Source organism: Octodon degus, unplaced genomic scaffold, assembly GCF_000260255.1.
Source record: "Octodon degus isolate 3935 unplaced genomic scaffold, OctDeg1.0 scaffold00146, whole genome shotgun sequence".
Lineage (NCBI taxonomy): Eukaryota > Metazoa > Chordata > Mammalia > Rodentia > Octodontidae > Octodon > Octodon degus.
In genome coordinates, this window is record NW_004524722.1 from 3,401,110 (window position 1) to 3,418,730 (window position 17,621).

The 17,621-nt window shown below is 47.6% G+C and overlaps 1 protein-coding gene across 8 annotated transcripts in view; it reads left to right on the forward strand.

The window, feature by feature from the left end:
- Pgap2 (post-GPI attachment to proteins 2) overlaps positions 1–17,523 on the forward strand; it is a 24,539-nt gene extending 7,016 nt beyond the window's left edge. Inside the window, exons 2-8 of one of the 8 annotated variants that reach the window (XM_023702085.1) lie at positions 3,921–3,948; positions 4,513–4,627; positions 7,269–7,443; positions 15,295–15,547; positions 15,677–15,783; positions 16,523–16,631; positions 16,803–17,523. In XM_023702085.1, the coding sequence (XP_023557853.1) occupies positions 7,279–7,443; positions 15,295–15,547; positions 15,677–15,783; positions 16,523–16,631; positions 16,803–16,933 (765 nt within the window). In that variant the 5' untranslated portion in view covers positions 3,921–3,948; positions 4,513–4,627; positions 7,269–7,278 and the 3' untranslated portion in view covers positions 16,934–17,523. Of the gene's footprint in view, positions 1–3,920; positions 3,949–4,183; positions 4,286–4,512; positions 4,628–7,268; positions 7,444–10,248; positions 10,660–11,874; positions 12,109–15,294; positions 15,548–15,676; positions 15,857–16,510; positions 16,632–16,802 lie in introns of those variants that run through there. The other 7 variants (XM_023702084.1, XM_023702086.1, XM_004641960.2 and 4 more) reach the window with 7 other exon arrangements.
- The last annotated feature ends 98 nt before the right edge of the window (positions 17,524–17,621 follow it).

Here is a 17,621-nt window from a genome sequence, read left to right on the forward strand (position 1 = left end):
TTTTTTTTTTTTTTTTTTTGGGCAGGCAGTAAGTTTGCTATGTTGTGGTCAGAGTGCTCATGAAGATTTGACAGAAGGTCATCAAATGCAGCTTATGAACTAGGGAGGTGGGCAGATTGTGCCACCTGGAGGAAGATGAGGACAAATTAATCAAACCTTCAGAGAGGAAGAAAATAAAGTTAGGACATAGTATAGAATGTAAAATTGTGATTGCTGGAGAAGAAGATGATGACATTAGGAAGGATGTTGAATATCATGCTAAGGAATTTGCTCTTGATCCTAAAAGCTATGGAGAGTTGCCTAATAATTTGTTTGCAACAAGGGAGGACATGGTCAGATTGCATTTTAAGAGTGACAATATGGTCATAACAGGGAGGATAATAGATAAAAGGTCAGGAAGACCAGTGAAAGAGATTGCCTATAGGAAGCATTCCTTGACAACTAGATCCAATATTCCCTTCCTCTTATCTGCCCCCTACATGTACACTACCCGATGCTTGTGGAATAGAACATCCCTAAAAACAAGCCCTCAGCTGGGTTGGGGGTGTGTGATGCATACGTGTGGATGGAGAGACTGAGCATGACTGGCTAAAGCTGGAAACTGGTGGTGCTGTTGTAGTCACAGGCTCTCTGGAGTATGTCCAGACACAAAACAAATCCACCAAGAGGGCAAGAGACAGTAGAAGGCCTGGAAAGAGTACCAGCTACACAGACAGTAGAAAAATGCCAATTGGACGAACCTGAGTGTTGAGGGTGAGAGTAGAGGCTTAAATGTTTCCTCTACTTCTTTTTTTTTTTTTTTTTGGCGGAACCGGGGATTGAACTCAGATCCTTGCCTTTGCCGGTCAAGCGCTTATCCTACTGAGCCATGTCCCCGGCCCCTCCTCTACTTCTTTATCTATAAAATGGATTCAAATTTACCTCATTAGATTAATAAAAAGATCAAATAAAAATGTGTACAAGTCTCTGGCACAAAGTGAGAACCCATTTTACTTTTCCTCACATAAAACAAAGTAGGTGTCTTTTAACCTGCAGAAACAATTCAGAGTCAGTGACACTGAGGTCAGACTCCTCAGAGAAGGGTAAGGATGAGTTCAAAATGTATCACAACTCATACATATAGTTGTCATAAACATCACACATTGGGTACCTTCCACAAGCCTGGCACACTGCTGCATTACCTCTCATTGTCACAAAAACTCTATGCTGTGGATATTCCTACAGCCATTTTTACAGGTGAACAAGTGCAGAATCTGAGCCAAAAGATGAACTGCCCCCATGGCCCCAATGACCGGAAAGTTAAAGGCAAGATGAGAGCACTTCACAGTTCAGACCTGGGCAGTGGCCTAGAGGCAGAGAGAAGTGCTCTGGCCTTCAGGAGTGGTACTTAGGGCTGAGGGAACAGACAAGGAGTCAAGATAGAGAAAAGGCCATAAAGAGGCTCCCTGGGATGGAGCTAGACAAAGCAGATTGTATGAAGCCCCAAGGCAGGAAACCCAAATCAGTTGCTAAAATTAGATAAACATAGTTCTTATATGGTTTTATGAATCTATTTGTGCTGGAATCCTAAAGAACAGAGTATGAGAGAATTCAAAATACGTTTTGTTTTTGATACTGGGGCTTGAACCCAGGGCCTTCATACTTAGCTACTATCCCCAACCTTTTATTTTTTAAGTTTTATTTCATTTATTTATTTTTTTCATAATTTTATTAAACATAGCAATGAGACAGTTTCAAACCAAATTGGTAGGACAGTTTCAATAATTAACACATTGTATACATTCTTCCTAGTGGTTAATTGCTGTACAAGATGCGGACATGATATCCTATTTACAAACACTATTAGAACAAATCCCTCTATTCATTAAGAGAATGTAACTATATATCTATCCTAACTACTTTGTTTTTTTTAAATTTACTTATTTGTGTGTGTGTGTGTGTGTGTGTGTGTGGCCAGCTCATCCCTCCAGGGGGCGGGGCTGGCTGGCATGTGGTGCTGGGGGATTGAACCGTGCATGGTCCCTGTGCTTTGCTAAGCTTGTTCTAAGTAGGTGCTTTAGACCACTGAGTCATCTCACCAGCCCTATCCTAACTACTTTGAATACACAGATACAAAATGGACATTCATCTGTACCCCCTTTGTTAGTTAAGTTCTATTATTTGAATATTATAGGTGTGTAAACTCAGTAAAATATTCTAAAACGGTCCAGTAGCCCATAATAATATTGGGTCTTCTGCTTGACTGGCAATGTCAGAAATTGTTGACCTATTTTTAAAGTTTTACATCAGGGTCTCACTAAATCACTAAGTTGCCCAGGCTGGGGTCAAATTTGTGATTCCACTACCTTAGCCTCCCAGAGCATGCCCAGCTAAGAAAAGTAGTTTTTAATTTTATTTTTATTGGTACCAGGAATTGCTCTTAAGACCTTGCACTTGACAGGCAGGTACTTGTACCACTTAGCTACATTCCTGACCCTGAAAAGTAGTTTTTAGGATAGGATACTTTCCCTCCAACTTGTCTGTTATGTATGTCTCTGGGTGCCCTGCCATGGCTCAGCCCAGTGGCTGTCACAGAGAGGGGGTAGGCTAGTGATGGCAAACTCTTCAGATCTTTCAATGATACAGACAGCCACTGAGGCATATGTGCCATAACTTTATCACCACTGGCCTGGCTATGTGAATAAATAACAATGCATATAAAAGAGCTCTGGCAAACAGATTTGAAACTCTTTCCCATTCTGCAAAGTGGCAGTTACAGCCACCTTGTGAGGTCATCAGTATATAGCTATAAGGGAATGATTGCAGGTGTCACCCTTGAATCCTTGGTTTGACATTTAGTAGCAATTCCTTCTGTTTTCCATTAATAAGTTGGGATGCTCATGGTATCTATTTCATACAATTTTTAAAATGAGGGGGCTGGTGAGATGGCTCAGTGGTCTAAAGCACCTACTTAGAACAAGCTTAGCAAAGCACAGGGACCGCGGTTCAATCCCCCAGCACCACATGCCAGCCAGCCCCGCCCCCTGGTGGGCTGAGCTGGCCACACACACACACACACACACACACACAAATTAATAAAATTTAAAAAAAAAAAATAAAAGGATTAATCTGGATGTGGTGGTGCATGCCTGTAATCCCAACACTCAGCAGGCAGGTTGAGGCAGGAGGATCATTGCAAGTCTGAGAACAGCCTGGGCTACAAAGTGAGCTCAAGGCCAGCCTGAAATGCTTAATGAAACCTTGTCTCAAAAAGACTAAATAAATAAAGTGAAGATTAAACGAGAAAAACACATACATAGTAGAAAAGTGCCTGGGACATGATGGGGGGGGGGTCATAATGCATTAACCTTGAGATATGATGAGTGCGCAGAATGTGTCAGTCTTTATGTGACAGATTTGATGGTAACACTCAGAAGTCTACCCTCTCTAGAAGATCTCCAATCCCCCAAAATGCCAGCAGGAGGGAGTTTTGGTCCCCTCACCCTCCTTTGTGGGGTAGGATGGTCATTGCGAAGTGGCCCAGAGTCCCCCTTTATGAGGTCAGCGTCAGGGTGAGGAGGCTACCCCTGGGAGCGGGTTTCTGGGGCTTAACTCTCCCTGTGCGAACCCAACTGGGACCTGAGAACCTCTTTGTGCTTTGTTGCATGGGAAGGGGCGCCCTCTCCTGATAAAGATGGGAACAGCTCAGAGTTTGTGGAGTGGGCCTGACGGGATCTTTCTTTGCTGAAATGCCCCAATCCTCTCTAGGGAGCAAAGTTTAGAGGAGGGGCACCGAGGCTGGAGCAAAGCTGGATTGATAATACTTCAGAGGGCAAGGTTAGATAATTCGGTGTGAATGAAGGTGTAGGACAAGAGAAACTGGGGTCTGGGAATCAGAGAAATGGGGCTCCTGTTGAATCAATTTTTTGTTCTTTCAACAGGTGATGGATTGCGGCGGAGAGAGAGAAGGTGACAGAGTGGCTTATCCAATATGTCAAACCGTGGTGTCGGGGTCTCTTCCGGCTGGCTTCATGCAACTAAAATTAATGGGGCATTATAGGGCTGGAGAGATGTGGTTGGAGGAGGCAGTAGATAAGGGGGTGCGCCAGGGCCGGGGTCCCCGGCAGTGGGGAGGAGCTAGCAGTGGACTAGGGCGCAGTTTCCTCCTTAAGTTCCGCCCCAAGCGCCAGCCCCGCCCCGCGCTCTTCCCGCTCTGGCCCGCCCCCCCGCCGCTTACCCCGGCCGGGCCCGGCAACCCCGGGGGGGTCGTCCGCTCTGATGCGGCCTCCTCACCAGCACCGCTTGGGTGAGTACGAGGACTCGAGCCCCCGGGGGTCCCACACCGGGAGCTCGGCCACGCGGTCCGACCTTCACTGGACTGGGCCCAGGCTCTGATCTCCATGCCTGCCCTCCTCTAGCGCACACTCTTGTTTCCTGGAACTGCTTCCTTGGGGACGCACTGAACTGACCCTCCTTTCTCCTGACAGGGGACTAGGTGTGCAGGGGTTAAACTCTCCCTTCTTTACTCCGCAGGGCCTCCAGGTCAGAATTCACCCCCGGTGTGGCGATGAAGGCCTGGGGGAGCCTTGGAACCTCATAGACTAGTTTCACATCCCAGCCCTGCCAGTTATAAGCCTGTGATTTTTGAGTAAGTGCTTTTAACCGTGATAAGCCTCAGTTTTCTCTTCTGTAAAATGGAAACATAGACTGTAAGACCTAATTAATAGATTATAGCAGGGATTAAGAGAGAACATAGCAGCTAGGGAGATAGCTCAGGAGAATAAGCGCTTTTCTGGCAAGTACAAGGGCCTGAGTTAAATCCCCGGTTCCGCCAAAAAAAAGCAGGATGCCTACTGAGTAGCAGACACTCCTCAAACGTTTCTGAGAGGGCACACTGGTAAGATGAGCTCTAGGAACTTTGAAGGTAGGGATATTCCCAAGAAAGCAGTGTTCAGCTAAGTGGTGCCTAAAAGGAAATTAAAGCTGTCTGGGCTAAACAGGCAGGTGGTATGCCCCCTATCCTGGGGTGTGGAGAGGCCTTGGAAGTAACCCAAATCTACACCTGATTCTCCTGTTGTACAGCTGTGAAGCAGGCCCAGAGTGAGTATGTGACTTGTCCAAGGTCACACAGCTAAAAGAGAGGTCAGGCATATACCCAAGAAATGTAACAGGTTGTCCTTTATTTATTTTTTTGTTTGTTTGTTTCTGTGACTGTCACATGAACTAACACCTCACCCACTCTCTGAGATAGGGTCTTTTTTTTAAAGCCAGGAATCAAACTCAGGACCTTGCACATGCCAGGCAGGTGCTGTGCCGCTGAACTGCATCCCCATCCCATGGTACTGCCACGGGCTTCAGGCAGTGAGTCCTAAGGGACTTACAGTCCGTTTAGGAGTGATCTAGGGAATATACTAGCCATCTAGCAATTCCTGGGGAGATCTCTGACCCTCTGTGCTACCTCCGCCCTCCACACACAAAAGGAGAGCAGAACTTGAGACACTGTTGCCGGTTGTTGCTTGATTGGCCCTGGCAGAGAGGCTGGTGGGGAAGGTAGATGAAAATGGCAAGGCATATCCACCCTGCTTGTTCTAGAATGCTGGGGCACCACCCAAACTAAGGTCAGGAGTGCTCGAGGAAAGGACTAGAGAGGAGTGTTCAGAGGGTGGGGCTGGGCAGAGGACTTGATTTGGTAAGGCCGCTGAGACCAGACCAGCAGGTTCTTGATGTACTTGGAGCCAGCCTGATCTTGGAATCAAGAAGCCTCTGTGCTCGCCTTTCCCTTGAGGCTTAGCTTTAGAGGAAGGGCTTTTCTCCCTTTGGATCTTGGTTTCTCTGTCTTGACAGTGGGAATAGGGTTGATGACTCACTTACGTAGAATTTGGTTTTTCTTTTCTTTCTCCTATGTGTATGTACGCCTTCTTTGTCTCTCTCCCCATCCTAATCTGATCTTGCCCAGGGTGCTGACCCAGACGAGAAGGGCTCAAGAACCCAGAGCTGCAGTGTATAACTCTGCACCCCCAACATCTCCCTACTGCTGGTGTTTCCATCTATTTGAACCTGAGTAGATTCCTACCTCTGCTTCTCTTTCTATATGTTGAAGGGAGCTGGGTTAGGATTGTTGGTGTATACCAGTATAGTTCCTGACCTTAGGTTACTGCTCATTGGAGGAAAAAATTGTTGTCCTCAAGTGCTCTCGCCTAATCTCAAGAGGGGGTGGACAGGCCCCTGGCCATGGGAAGCCTCCAGAAGCTGACCAAGCGGCTCTCTCCTGCAAACAGCAAGCCCAGGCACGTGCCAGGCCTGATTCTGCAAAGCCTTTCACCCTCTGAACACAAAAGGTAGCAGGAGTCAAGGTTCTACCAGCTTCCATGGAGTCCCTGCTGCTGTGGACTCTGGGCCTGTACTCAGAGTCTGGGAAGGGCCTATAGGTGCAGGAGGGGTGAAGCTATGAGAGCTGATGAGAGGTCCTAAGCCTGGGGTGTGAGCCTGAGGTTCAGAAATTTGGGGGAGGTGATGGGTCATCTACTCTCTGGTTGATTGTCTTTTTGTTGTTGTTAATTGTCTTTGGTTTTATTTGTTTGTTTTGTTTTGTCTTTTGAGACAGGGTCTTGCTCTGCAGTTCAGGCTGGCTTTGAAATCACTATGGAGCCCAGGCTGGCCTTGAACTCATGGTGATCCTCCTGTCTTACCCTCCTGAGTGCTGTGTGTATGTTTTTTTTTTAATGCATTTGGTATGGGGTCTCACTATGCAGCTCAGACTCATAGTGATCCTCTGGTTTTCAGCTTCCCCAGTGCTGGGATTACAAGTGTGTGCCACCAGGTCTGGTCTTGGTGGCTGCCAGCACACCACTGGGCATATGGTGCCGGGGATCAAACTCTGGTCCCTGCACTTGCCTAAGCAGGTGCTTAGTCCCCTGAGCTATCTTGCTGGACTTTTGCTTTAGGGTTTTTGTCATTCTTGAAAATAATGAGAGATTAGATAAACTAGTACCTATAGACCTAGGCCTCTCAAGCCAGGCACAAGTCTGAGGAGAAGGTCTCCCAATCTCGATATTCAGGCTTTATCCTAGTACAGATCAGGTTCATTGTCCTGCCTCTGAAATTATAGTTGGGTGTTGTCTTGGGATTCTGAGTCAGTCTTCCTCACGCTGGGCAGGAACTGTCAAAGTGTAGGAGATTTACTTTTTGGATGCTAATGCCATAGCCCAGCTGAGTTTGGGACTGAGCTGACTGCCTCTCATTCCAGCCCTGCTGCCTGGGGCCCTGACAGCATGCCCCTCATTCCCCAGGTCTGACAAGATGTACCAGGTCCCACTGCCGCTGGACCGGGATGGGACCCTGGTCCGGCTCCGCTTCACCCTGGTGGCCCTGGTCACGGTCTGCTGTCCACTTGTCGCCTTCTTCTTCTGTATCCTCTGGTCCCTGCTCTTCCACTTCAAGGAGACAACGGCCACGCACTGTGGGGTAGGGCTTGAGGGACTGATACCACATTTCAGATCCTTTTTGGATCTGTTTCTGGATCCTAATTCCACTTTAACAGAAGCAGCAAGCTCTTCAGTGGGTCTATCAAACACATTGGGCTCTTGGGGTGCTTGAACACTGAAGTCTTAAGGATCAGTCCTTTTCCACCTTCCTTGAAGGTTCTAGGGGCTGGGTAGCTCTCAAGTTCAGAACCCAATCATTATTTCCTAGCAGTTTCAGGAACCCCAGAGTTTTCTGAAAAGTGGAGAAGAGGACTGGACTAGAGGGCATTTTGGGTCTTCTAGTATAGCACTGTGCACTTGTGCCTGTCACTATGGGAGGGAGGGAGGGAGGGAAGGAGGGAGAGAGAGAGAGAGAGAGAGAGAGAGAGAGAGAGAGTTAGAGAGAGGGGAAAAGGGAGATTGATTGTGGGGGCCGTGACTGTTTAAAATGCCTCTGAGTGGGGCATGTGTAAGAGAGAAACTTTGCCTGTTCATTGGGGGCCTAATTATGTACATATGTGTGTGTTCTGGGGTAGGTCATATGCCATCTGAGGTTCAATAGATTGCCATTCACTCTCTGGAGAGGGATATGGGGGAACCTGGGCCATAAAGAAATACAAGAATCTTTTCTCTGTAGGGTACTCTTTAGAATAAATGAGATGAGACCTGTGTTGACTGCTGTTATACTCCAAGTTGATTCACTGACTCTATATTACCTGAGACCCAGAAACTGAGTTTTTTTTTTGTTTTTTTTTTTTTTGCAGAACTGGGGATTGAACTCAGGCTCTTCCGCTTACCAGGAAAGCGCTTATTCTACTGAGCCATCTCCCCAGCCCCTAGAAACTGAGTTTTACTTGCCCATATCATATCTGTAGTGAGGTTGAACTAGGTGTGGTGGTGAATGCCTATAATCCTAGTACCGGGTGATCAAGAAAGAAGGGTTACAAGTTCGAGCCAAGCTTGGGCAACTTTGGGACGTAGTTGGATTCTGTCACAAAGTGAAAAATAGAGGGTTATGGCTAGAGCTCTGTGCATAGGTTCTCGGTTCAATCTTCAGTGCTAACAAAAAGAAAAAGAAAGTAAGTGTGGTGATTCCTGCCCAGTTCCTTGCCAGCACTAACACAGAGCCTCAGGTAGAAAAAGGATGGGAAAATGGATTGGGAAGTGTGAAGAGTGAAGAGCAAGAAAAGGAAGAGAAGAAATGGTCAGGGTGGGGGCTGGGGAGATGGCTTAGTAGAATAAGCACTTCCCTGGCAAGTGCAAGGGTCTGAGTTCAATCCCCGTGTTTCCCCTCCTGATTTGTCCATGGGTAGACATGAGCCTTGGGTTATGGGCACCCATCTGCTGAACCCTGAGATGGAGAGCTGTCAGAAGGAACAGGACTGAAAGAAAAAGGAATGACCAGGTGATCTGGGGAAGGGTCAACTCTTTCCTGATCTAATGCTTATCTCAGATAATGCATCAAACATTCCTGTTTTTCTAGATAATTTCTACCTGTCCTGCAAAGTCTTCTCAAGGTATCTCCTCCCCTGAAAAAGCTTCCCCTTGCCTTCTTCTGGAAAACTGAATCACTTCCTTCTCTGGGTACCTTCAGTTCCTTGTGTTACTTCTCTGTCTCTCTCTACCTTGATCTCTGTCTGTCTTTGTCTGTCTCTCTGTCTCTTCTTTCTTTCTTTAATGGTATTGAGGCCTGAACCCAGGGTCTTCACACTAAGCTATTATTTCCACACCCTTAAAGAAAAAAAATTTTTTGAGACAAACTCACTTACCTATCTCTCATACATTTCTGTCATATCATATTTGTACTTATATCTGTCTTGCCAATCAGACCAGGGTCTCCTTGAGGGCGTAGGCAGTCTAAATCATAATGTACTTGTTGAGTACATGTAAACTTCCCTCCCATCCCCCACCCACCCTTTACTAGGGAAAGTAAAGTATAAGGTAATTGTAGTCCACAAATAAATTACAGTATTCGTACAGAAGTAAGCCTAGCCCTGAGGGCTAATGGGATCAATACACTCAAGCATACCTTGCACCTATTACCTACTCTTGGTATATTAACTAGATAATAAAGGATAACAAGGATGTGGGAGTTGCTGGAGGGGTACTGGGCCTACTGACCTTGGGAGTATTTTGTCCCCACCCCCTGGAGCTCCCCGTTGGATCCACCTGGAGCTTTTCATATATGCTTTTTTAGTGTCACATCTAGAATATCTCAAGAATGGTCAGTCCTAAGAGTGAAGGAAGCAATCTAGTCCAGCACATCAATAATTGACTTTGTGTCTGCCTGCTCATTGTTAGTGATGGGAATTTTCATTCCTCTTTGGGTAACCTATTCTACGGCAGCTTAATAACTAATATTTAGCAAGCTCTTGTGGTGTGCACAAAATTTTTTTTCTGGTGGATGATCTCTGCTCTGTCCCTAGCTCAGCTTTGATAGCCATAGAGGAACTTTCTCCTCAGGGCTTTAGGTGAGCCCTACAAAAACAAGAAGGCAGTAGTGGGGATCCCTCAGTCTGTCTTAGGGAGCATAGCTCTGTTCATTTCAGGCAACCTTCACAGAACATGGCCCCTCCACTCCCTGTATACCCTTGGACTTGATTCATTTGGTGATTATTTTCTCTATGCCAGACCTTGATCTGGGCATAAGACATCAGGTGTGCTGGGCAGGATAGACAAAAGCAGGATTGTTCATTCCTCTTACTAGCAGTTGGACCTCTGTTGATGAACTTGAACTGCCATTAGCTACAGGTAAAGGCTGGACAGTGATATGGAATATTCAGTTCTTTCTAGATCTCTCTTGGGTCCTGATACTGTTATTACAGGATTATCCAGTTCTTCATTGGTTTCATGATACATACGGAGTCCTGCTCTAGTCAGAAAGGGTCCGGTCCCATTCTGCTTTCCTTTTTCCTTCCTAGAAACCTGCCTGTATTCCTGAACACAACCTGCAAAAAGATCCCTACCCCCACCCCTGGCAAAGAAGCCTCAGTGGGCTGACCTCAGCCACTATCTTTTCATACTGTTGCAGAGTGTTCCTGGATTTATGACACGGCTTGTTGATCTTAAGAAGGCTGTGTGCTGGGCAGGCATGGAGAACTGGGCTCTGTGGGTGGGAGGGCAGGACTTGGGGGTGGGACCCTGCAGGCTTGGAGCAAGGGCAGTCTCAGTCTGGCTAGAGCCTTCAACCCAAGCTCGAGATTCTTCAGCAGCTAGTGTGAGTGTTATTTAGTGAGGCCCCATCCCTGACAAGGCGCTGGACCAGTGGACTGGGGTCTTCATAACGGAGGAAAGTGTAAGTCCTAAGGGGAGATGTGGTTCTGGGCCATTTAATACGAAGTCTTAGCTGTCTGTCTCAACTTTTCCCAGCAGGGAGCCCACCTTGATCTGTCATGGTGGTCTGGAGAGTAGGAGTTGTGGGGAGGAAGTTCCTTTGCCCAGAGGGAAGAGAGCGTGATGAAGTGCATGTCCCTGGGTCTGCATCTGACCTGGACAGATACTTTCTGAGTTGGCCCAGCCAGCTGAGTGGAGAAAGTCTATATGGCCTTCGGATCCCCCCAAACCTTACTTTGAGTGACATGGTCTCTTCAGAGAGACAGGAGATGGGAATCTGAGTCTTTGCAGGGTCCTTGATATTTTGGGATCAGGGTCCTTCTGGCTTGAGGCTTAGCTCGTTCAGACCCAGAGGGTGGGTAGCTGGCAGACTGTGGCCCCACTGAAATGGGCTCTAGGGCACTCCCACTGTTCCTAGTTGAACTTGGGTGAGGAAGAGGAATGCAGTAAGTCAGGCTCTAGCCATTTTATTTAGCCAAGGGTTCTTATCCAGGTAACGTGGCTTGATTTAGAGTCTTTTTTAAAATTACATTTTAATTTTTATTGATACATGTTTGTAGAATATAAAGATTACTTTCCTTGTGGGGAGTTGGTTCATGTACATAACATATCTTAATTTTTTTTTAAGAGTCTTAAGCTATTAAGAGGCCAGTATTTGATCCCAACATGGTTGGAGGGCCTCAGTCTCTCTCTATGTGAGATGGGAATAATAAACTTTTCACTTCTGATCCTTCTCCTCAGTGGCTTGTCAGGGTGATAACAGTGAGGTGAGGGGGCTGGGAGATAGCTCAGTAGAATAAGCATTTGTGGGCCTGAGTTCAATCCCTGGTTCCGCAAAAAAAAAACCCACAAAAAACAAAAAAAGTGAGGTGAGCTGTCAGAGCACCTACATCCTCTGAGAGCTTCTACTACCCAGATTCTTCAAGAGGCGGACCTAGAGTGTCAGTGTGCCAGCATGTTCTAAGAGCCATCCCTGCCATTCCAGTTTTGTCTCCCGCTGCTTCACCTCCTCTGCAGTCTTCCCCTCCTTAAGACCTGCCACTTCCATTCTTCCTCATACTCTGAGGAACTAGCTCTGGTAAAGGCTTCCCTTTCCCAGGCTCAGGTATCCCACCAGGCCCCAAGCTGTGTCCCTCGCCCTGCTTGGGGCATCATTCCCTACAGGATGTTCTCTGCGGCCTCCCAGCCCTTGGACCCCGATGGGACTGTGTTCCGGCTCCGATTTACAACCATGGTCTCTTGGGTCATCACTTTCCCCTTGTTCGGCTTCTTCTACTGCATCATCTGGTCCCTGGTGTTCCATTTTGAGTACACGGTGGCCACCGACTGTGGGGTGAGTGCCAGGCTTCCTAGCACGTGGGTTAAGTGTAGGTTAGGACTTAGTGGTAAAGCAGAAATCAGAGAATGGGAGAGACACAGAGGCTTGGAGAGGGAAAAGACAAAAGGATGGAGAATTAGGCTGAGATAGATACAGTAATAGTCCTTTAAGAGTTGGAAGAGGGCTGGGGATATAGCTCAGCTGTGCAGCACTGTCCAGTGCAGCTTCCAGTGATTCTCAGTACCCTTCCTGGAAAGAGAGAGAGAGAGAGAGAGAGAGAGAGAGAGAGAGAGAGAGAGAGAGAGAGAGAAGAGAGAGAAGAGAATTGGAAGAGGATCGGGCATGGTGGCACATGCTTATAATCTCAGCACCCAGGAGGCTGAATGAGGAGGATCACTGTGAGTTCAAGGCCACCCTGAACTATACACCAAAACCTGTCTCAAAAAGAAAGAAAAAAATAAATAGAGAGAGGGACAAACAAAAACAAAAGTTGGAAGAAGATTATAGAAAGTACAGTCCAGAAGACGGACTCTTGCTTCCCAGAGCAGTGCCAGTTATCTCCTGAGGGTCAGGGGCAGAAGTTCTGTGTCAGGAGTAGATGAATGTAGCTGAATTTGGACTTGCCCTTAGATTTCATTCCTGCAAGAAACAGTCCTTAGATACAGTTACAATATAGTAAGTTGGGATTCTTGTGATAAAAGTGAACTCAGGGACTGCGGGGCTCCGGGGAGGCTCTTAACTCAGTGTGGGCACTGAGGAAGAATTCCATCTTAGAGGCTGGGGTGTTGTTACTGTGGGCGGGGGGGGGTGGTGGTAAAGAAGGGTCCTTATGAACATCAGGCTGACAATTTGAATTTTATGGGGGGGGCACTTTGGAAAGGTTTCAAGCAGTAAAAGGTCCTTGATCAGATCAAGCTTTAGAAGACAATTCCAACTCCTGTGTGAAGAACAGATTAAAAGGAAGGGACAAGAGTAGGGAAATGAGGGGGACATTAGAGAATGGGTTATGCTGCTATGAAGATAGAGAGGAGAGGATGGGATTCAGAGAGGAGTAGCAAGAAGAATTTACAGGAACTGGAATTTTTGTCTAATTGGCAAGGGGTTGGGGGGCAACAAGGAAGACAGAAAAGTCATCTGTAATTTGGGGGGACTTTGTCTGAGGCCAAAGAAATTATCTCTAATGGCAGAATTTGATAGAGGAGTTTTTATTTATTTATTTATTTATTTATTTATTTATTTATTTATTTATTTTTTGCGGAACCGGGGATTGAACTCAGACCCTGTGCTTGCCAGGCAAGCACTTATTCTACTGAGCCATCTCCCCGGCCCCGATAGAGGAGTTTTTAGAACTCTCCCTTTATGAGTTTCTCTTCTACAGCCCTGGTAGGAAGGAGTTACCTACCTGGCTCTAGCAGTTTTAGCTCTGTGCTCATGGGGAGGTTTGGGGTGAGGTGGCAGCTCCCCATGTTACTTGTTCCTGGTAGAGTTCATGAATGGGGAACCTACATGTTTGGGATGGAGGTGGTAGGAGACGGTGTAGGGATCTGACTGTGTGTGTGTGTGTGTGTGTGTGTGTGCGCGTGTGTGTGACATTAGAGGCAATCTCTGCTCTTTCCTACCTCTACTCTTAATCTGAGAGAAATTTTTGATGACCAGCAATCACAGGGCCTTAATCACCACACCTCCTACCTCCAGCTCCATATTTTATCTATCCACTCATGAGTCAGGGTTCAGTGATCTTGAGTGCTTCAAGCTATCCAGTTAGGCTTTAGATACTGATCCTGTTGCACTGAAATTAACTTGAAATTAGGGAGGAGTCTTCAGAATGAGGCAATAGAGGCAACACTCTCACTAACCTAACTCGGGAATAGAGAGGCCGACAGATCAGTTAAGGAGAGTAGGAGGTCTTACTGTCTCTCATGTACCACCTCTTGATCCTCAAGAGGCATTCTTCTTCTTTTATCATTTATTTATTTGGTACAGTATCTTGCTATGTAGCTCAGACTTGTAGTGATCCTCCTGTTTTCAGCCTCCCCAGCACTGGGATTACAGTCGTGTGCCACCACCCCTTGTCTCAGTGGCTGGCTCAGAAAACCTGGGGTGGGGAGCAAACCCTGGCCCCTGTGCTTGCCTAAGCAGGCATTTAATCCACTGAACTATCCCTCCAGCCCTAGGTATCTTTTAAAAAATGCAGTCTCAGGTTCTAAACCTGTGTTTTCACACAACTACCCCGTGAGGTTTATGTTACTAAATTTGCAAAGTACTGCCAGGTGTAGTGACACACATCTATAATGCCAGCATTTGGGAGGCTGAGGCAGGAGGATCACTGCTCAAGGCCAGCCTAGGCTACAAAGTGAGCTCAAGGCTAGCTAGTGAAACTGTCTCTAAAAAACAAAACAAAACAAAAAACAGAGAGAGATCCTTTTTCTGTTCTGGGGTTTCCTGTTCCTATCTAACTTATGGCTCAGTCATCACCCATTCTCTTGTCACTCACACCTCTCAACACTATTCCTTGTAGCCATATAAGTACTCCCTCCCCCTTCTTCCTCAACCTGAAGGAGTAAGGTTGCAGTTTCTTTAGGAAAGAGAAGTTTCAGGCACTAAGAAGGAAAGGAGAAATGCATCAGAACAAGGACACTTTTCTCAGACTAGTTTGGAAGCACCCGCTTTCTTAAACACAAACATGGTAGAGACACCTGTCTGGCCTCTAACATCCACCACTGTGGCACCCCTGACCTGAGGAATGATTGGAGCTGAGAGCAGTGTCTGGGTGGCTCAGCTGGGTGTCACTTTTAAAATGGTCAGACTGTCAGTAACTCATCTCTTTAGGACTGATTCTAGATTACTGAGGTTCCCACAGGGTCTTATGTGAGGTGGAGCTCTGGACTACAGGGACAGGGTCCATCCAAACCTATTTGTACAAACTGCCCCAAAGCGAAGGTTCCACTTGGCAGGGAGATGGAGAACGCATGCCCTGACCCTGCACAGATCCCAGGCTAGCTGAGAGATGAAAACTACACACACTGAGCCCAGGACCTGGAAAGGGAGGGCTCCTGCGAGGGATGGGGAGGGGTGCTGGCCCAGGACCTCCTGGAAGGTAGGGGCTGGCCCTGAGGGCCTGGGATTGACTCAGGGAAGTTTTCCTGGTGGGTGGGGCTGGAGGAGGCTGACACCCAGACCCCAGATGCAGCCTGATTCTAGGTACCCAACTATCTGCCTTCGGTGAGCTCGGCCATCGGTGGGGAGGTGCCCCAGCGTTATGTGTGGCGCTTCTGCATTGGCCTGCACTCTGCACCCCGCTTCATGGTGGCCTTCGCCTACTGGAACCACTACCTCAGCTGCGCCTCCCCGTGTTCTGGCTACCGCCTGCTCTGCCGCCTCAACTTCAGCCTCAACGTGATCGAGAACCTCGCACTGCTAGTGCTCACCTATGTCTCCTCCTCTGAGGACTTCAGTGGGTGCCGGGATGAAGGACGGGCGAAGGGCTAGGGATGGGGTCGGACTGCCCTTTTCTGGCTCAGAGCTTCCCGCCTGGGGGTGAGGGCGCTTCAGGCCGTTTGCACACTACCCTCTCTCCCTCCAGCCATCCACGAAAATGCTTTCATTGTTTTCATCGCGGCATCGCTCAGTCACATGCTCCTCACCTGCATTCTCTGGAGGCTGAACAAGAAGCACACAGTAAGTCAGGAGGTACGGTCCAAACCTACTGGGCGCCATGTGCCCCAGAAGAAAATCAAGGACATCCGTCCTCAGGATGTGGGTAGTGAGGGGGTGGGAACCAGAGAGGTTTTTTGTTTGTTTGTTTTAGTTTTGAGAGGACCTTACTCTGAGATTCAGGCTGGCCTTGAACTTACTATGTAGCGCTGGCTGCCTCAGCCTCCTGAGCTCACAGGCATGTGCCATCTGTCCCTGCTGGAACTGGAGTTTTAATAGGAATCCTGGCAGAGGGGTACGGTATTGGTCTTGGGGTTGAGGGTGGTCAGTTTGTCAGCATCAAGCACTGTTCAGGTAACATGGGAGATAAGTTTGGAGATGGAGGTTTCAAATGGGGGTTAATGAGTGGCAGCAGCTGGGCTCCAGTGAGTTAGGGCCACTTTGGCAGAGGACTGGGGCTACTAATTCTGGTGCTCTAGCAGCATCCATGCCTCTCCTAGCGCCACAGTACCTGAGGTATTGAGTTGGTGGGTGACCATGTAACTTTCATATTGTGCCCCTGAAATTAGACAGGCAGGGGCCTTCTCATTGTCAGTTCCCAGAATGCAGTGACGTGGCGTGCTCATCATTCCTGCTGCCCTGTTGGTACCACCTTTGAGGATTACTGTGGAAGCCATGGGAGGGAAAGCTTTGTCCTTAGGAGCTAGGGACAAGTGGGGCAGCTGCCCATACATACTGTACAAGCTCCAGAGTGATGAGATAGCCCGTTCCCTAGGACCGAAAATCCTACAGCTGGAAACAGAGGCTCTTCATCATCAACTTCGTCGCCTTCTTCTCGGCTCTGGCTGTCTACTTTCGCCACAACATGTATTGTGAGGCTGGAGGTAAGACCAGGCTAGGATCTGCAGATGGTTGTGATTACGGGGCAGTTGTAATGGTTTTGGTAGTGGGTGGTGTCTTGGGCAATGTTTCTTCTGATCAGGTAACAATATGGTGATTTAGAAAAGGGGTAACAGGAGGATCATCATGCCCTGTTCCTTGTGTCCCTGTAACAGTTTACACCATCTTTGCCATCCTGGAGTACACCGTTGTTCTAACCAACATGGCGTTCCACATGACAGCCTGGTGGGACTTTGGGAACAAAGAGCTGCTCATATCCTCTCAGCCTGAAGAAAAGCGATTCTAAACCCCTCTGCTGCTGCAGGAGCCCACTGTCCAGAAATAAGAAACAACTCTGGCTTTCCCCATCTTGTTATTTCCTCTCTGGGCTCTTTCGAAGCTGGGGGAGGAAGAAGGGCAGAAGGGCACAGGACAAAGCTGACCCCAGCACTGCTGGCTTCTTTTCCTCAACTCTCTGAGGCACAGGGGCCTTCAAGTAACAGCTCCCCTGAGAGGACCCAAGAAGTCTAGCTGGCAGGAGCACACCACCACTTGGTGCTAAAAGGAAAAAAAAAAAAAAAAAAAAAGGTCCCAAGGTTTATGATCACCATGCAGTTTCTGGCCTTTGTACACCCACATTTCACTGAGGTCAGGGATGGCTGGGCAGTGTCTTACCTGAAAATCACAGCTTGCTCTCCAGGTCACTCTCTTGCCTAACTTGTCTGGCAATCCACTGTGCACCAGGCCTGTGGTCCTAGTCCTCTTGAGATTGCCCACCTGTGCTAGTCCTGACTTCAGTTCTTTGAACTGGTGTGTGCTCTAGGGTGCGTACCCTTCCCTATCTGAACCTCAGTGTATCCAAATACATGACGGGGCAGGTGTGCTGATTTCCAAGGGCTCTGCAGTGTGGCTGTGCTGTATTCTTTATCTGAAGGATGACCGTTACAGGAAAAGTGCCAATCATGGCATGTGTGTTTCCTTTCATTTCTGAAATT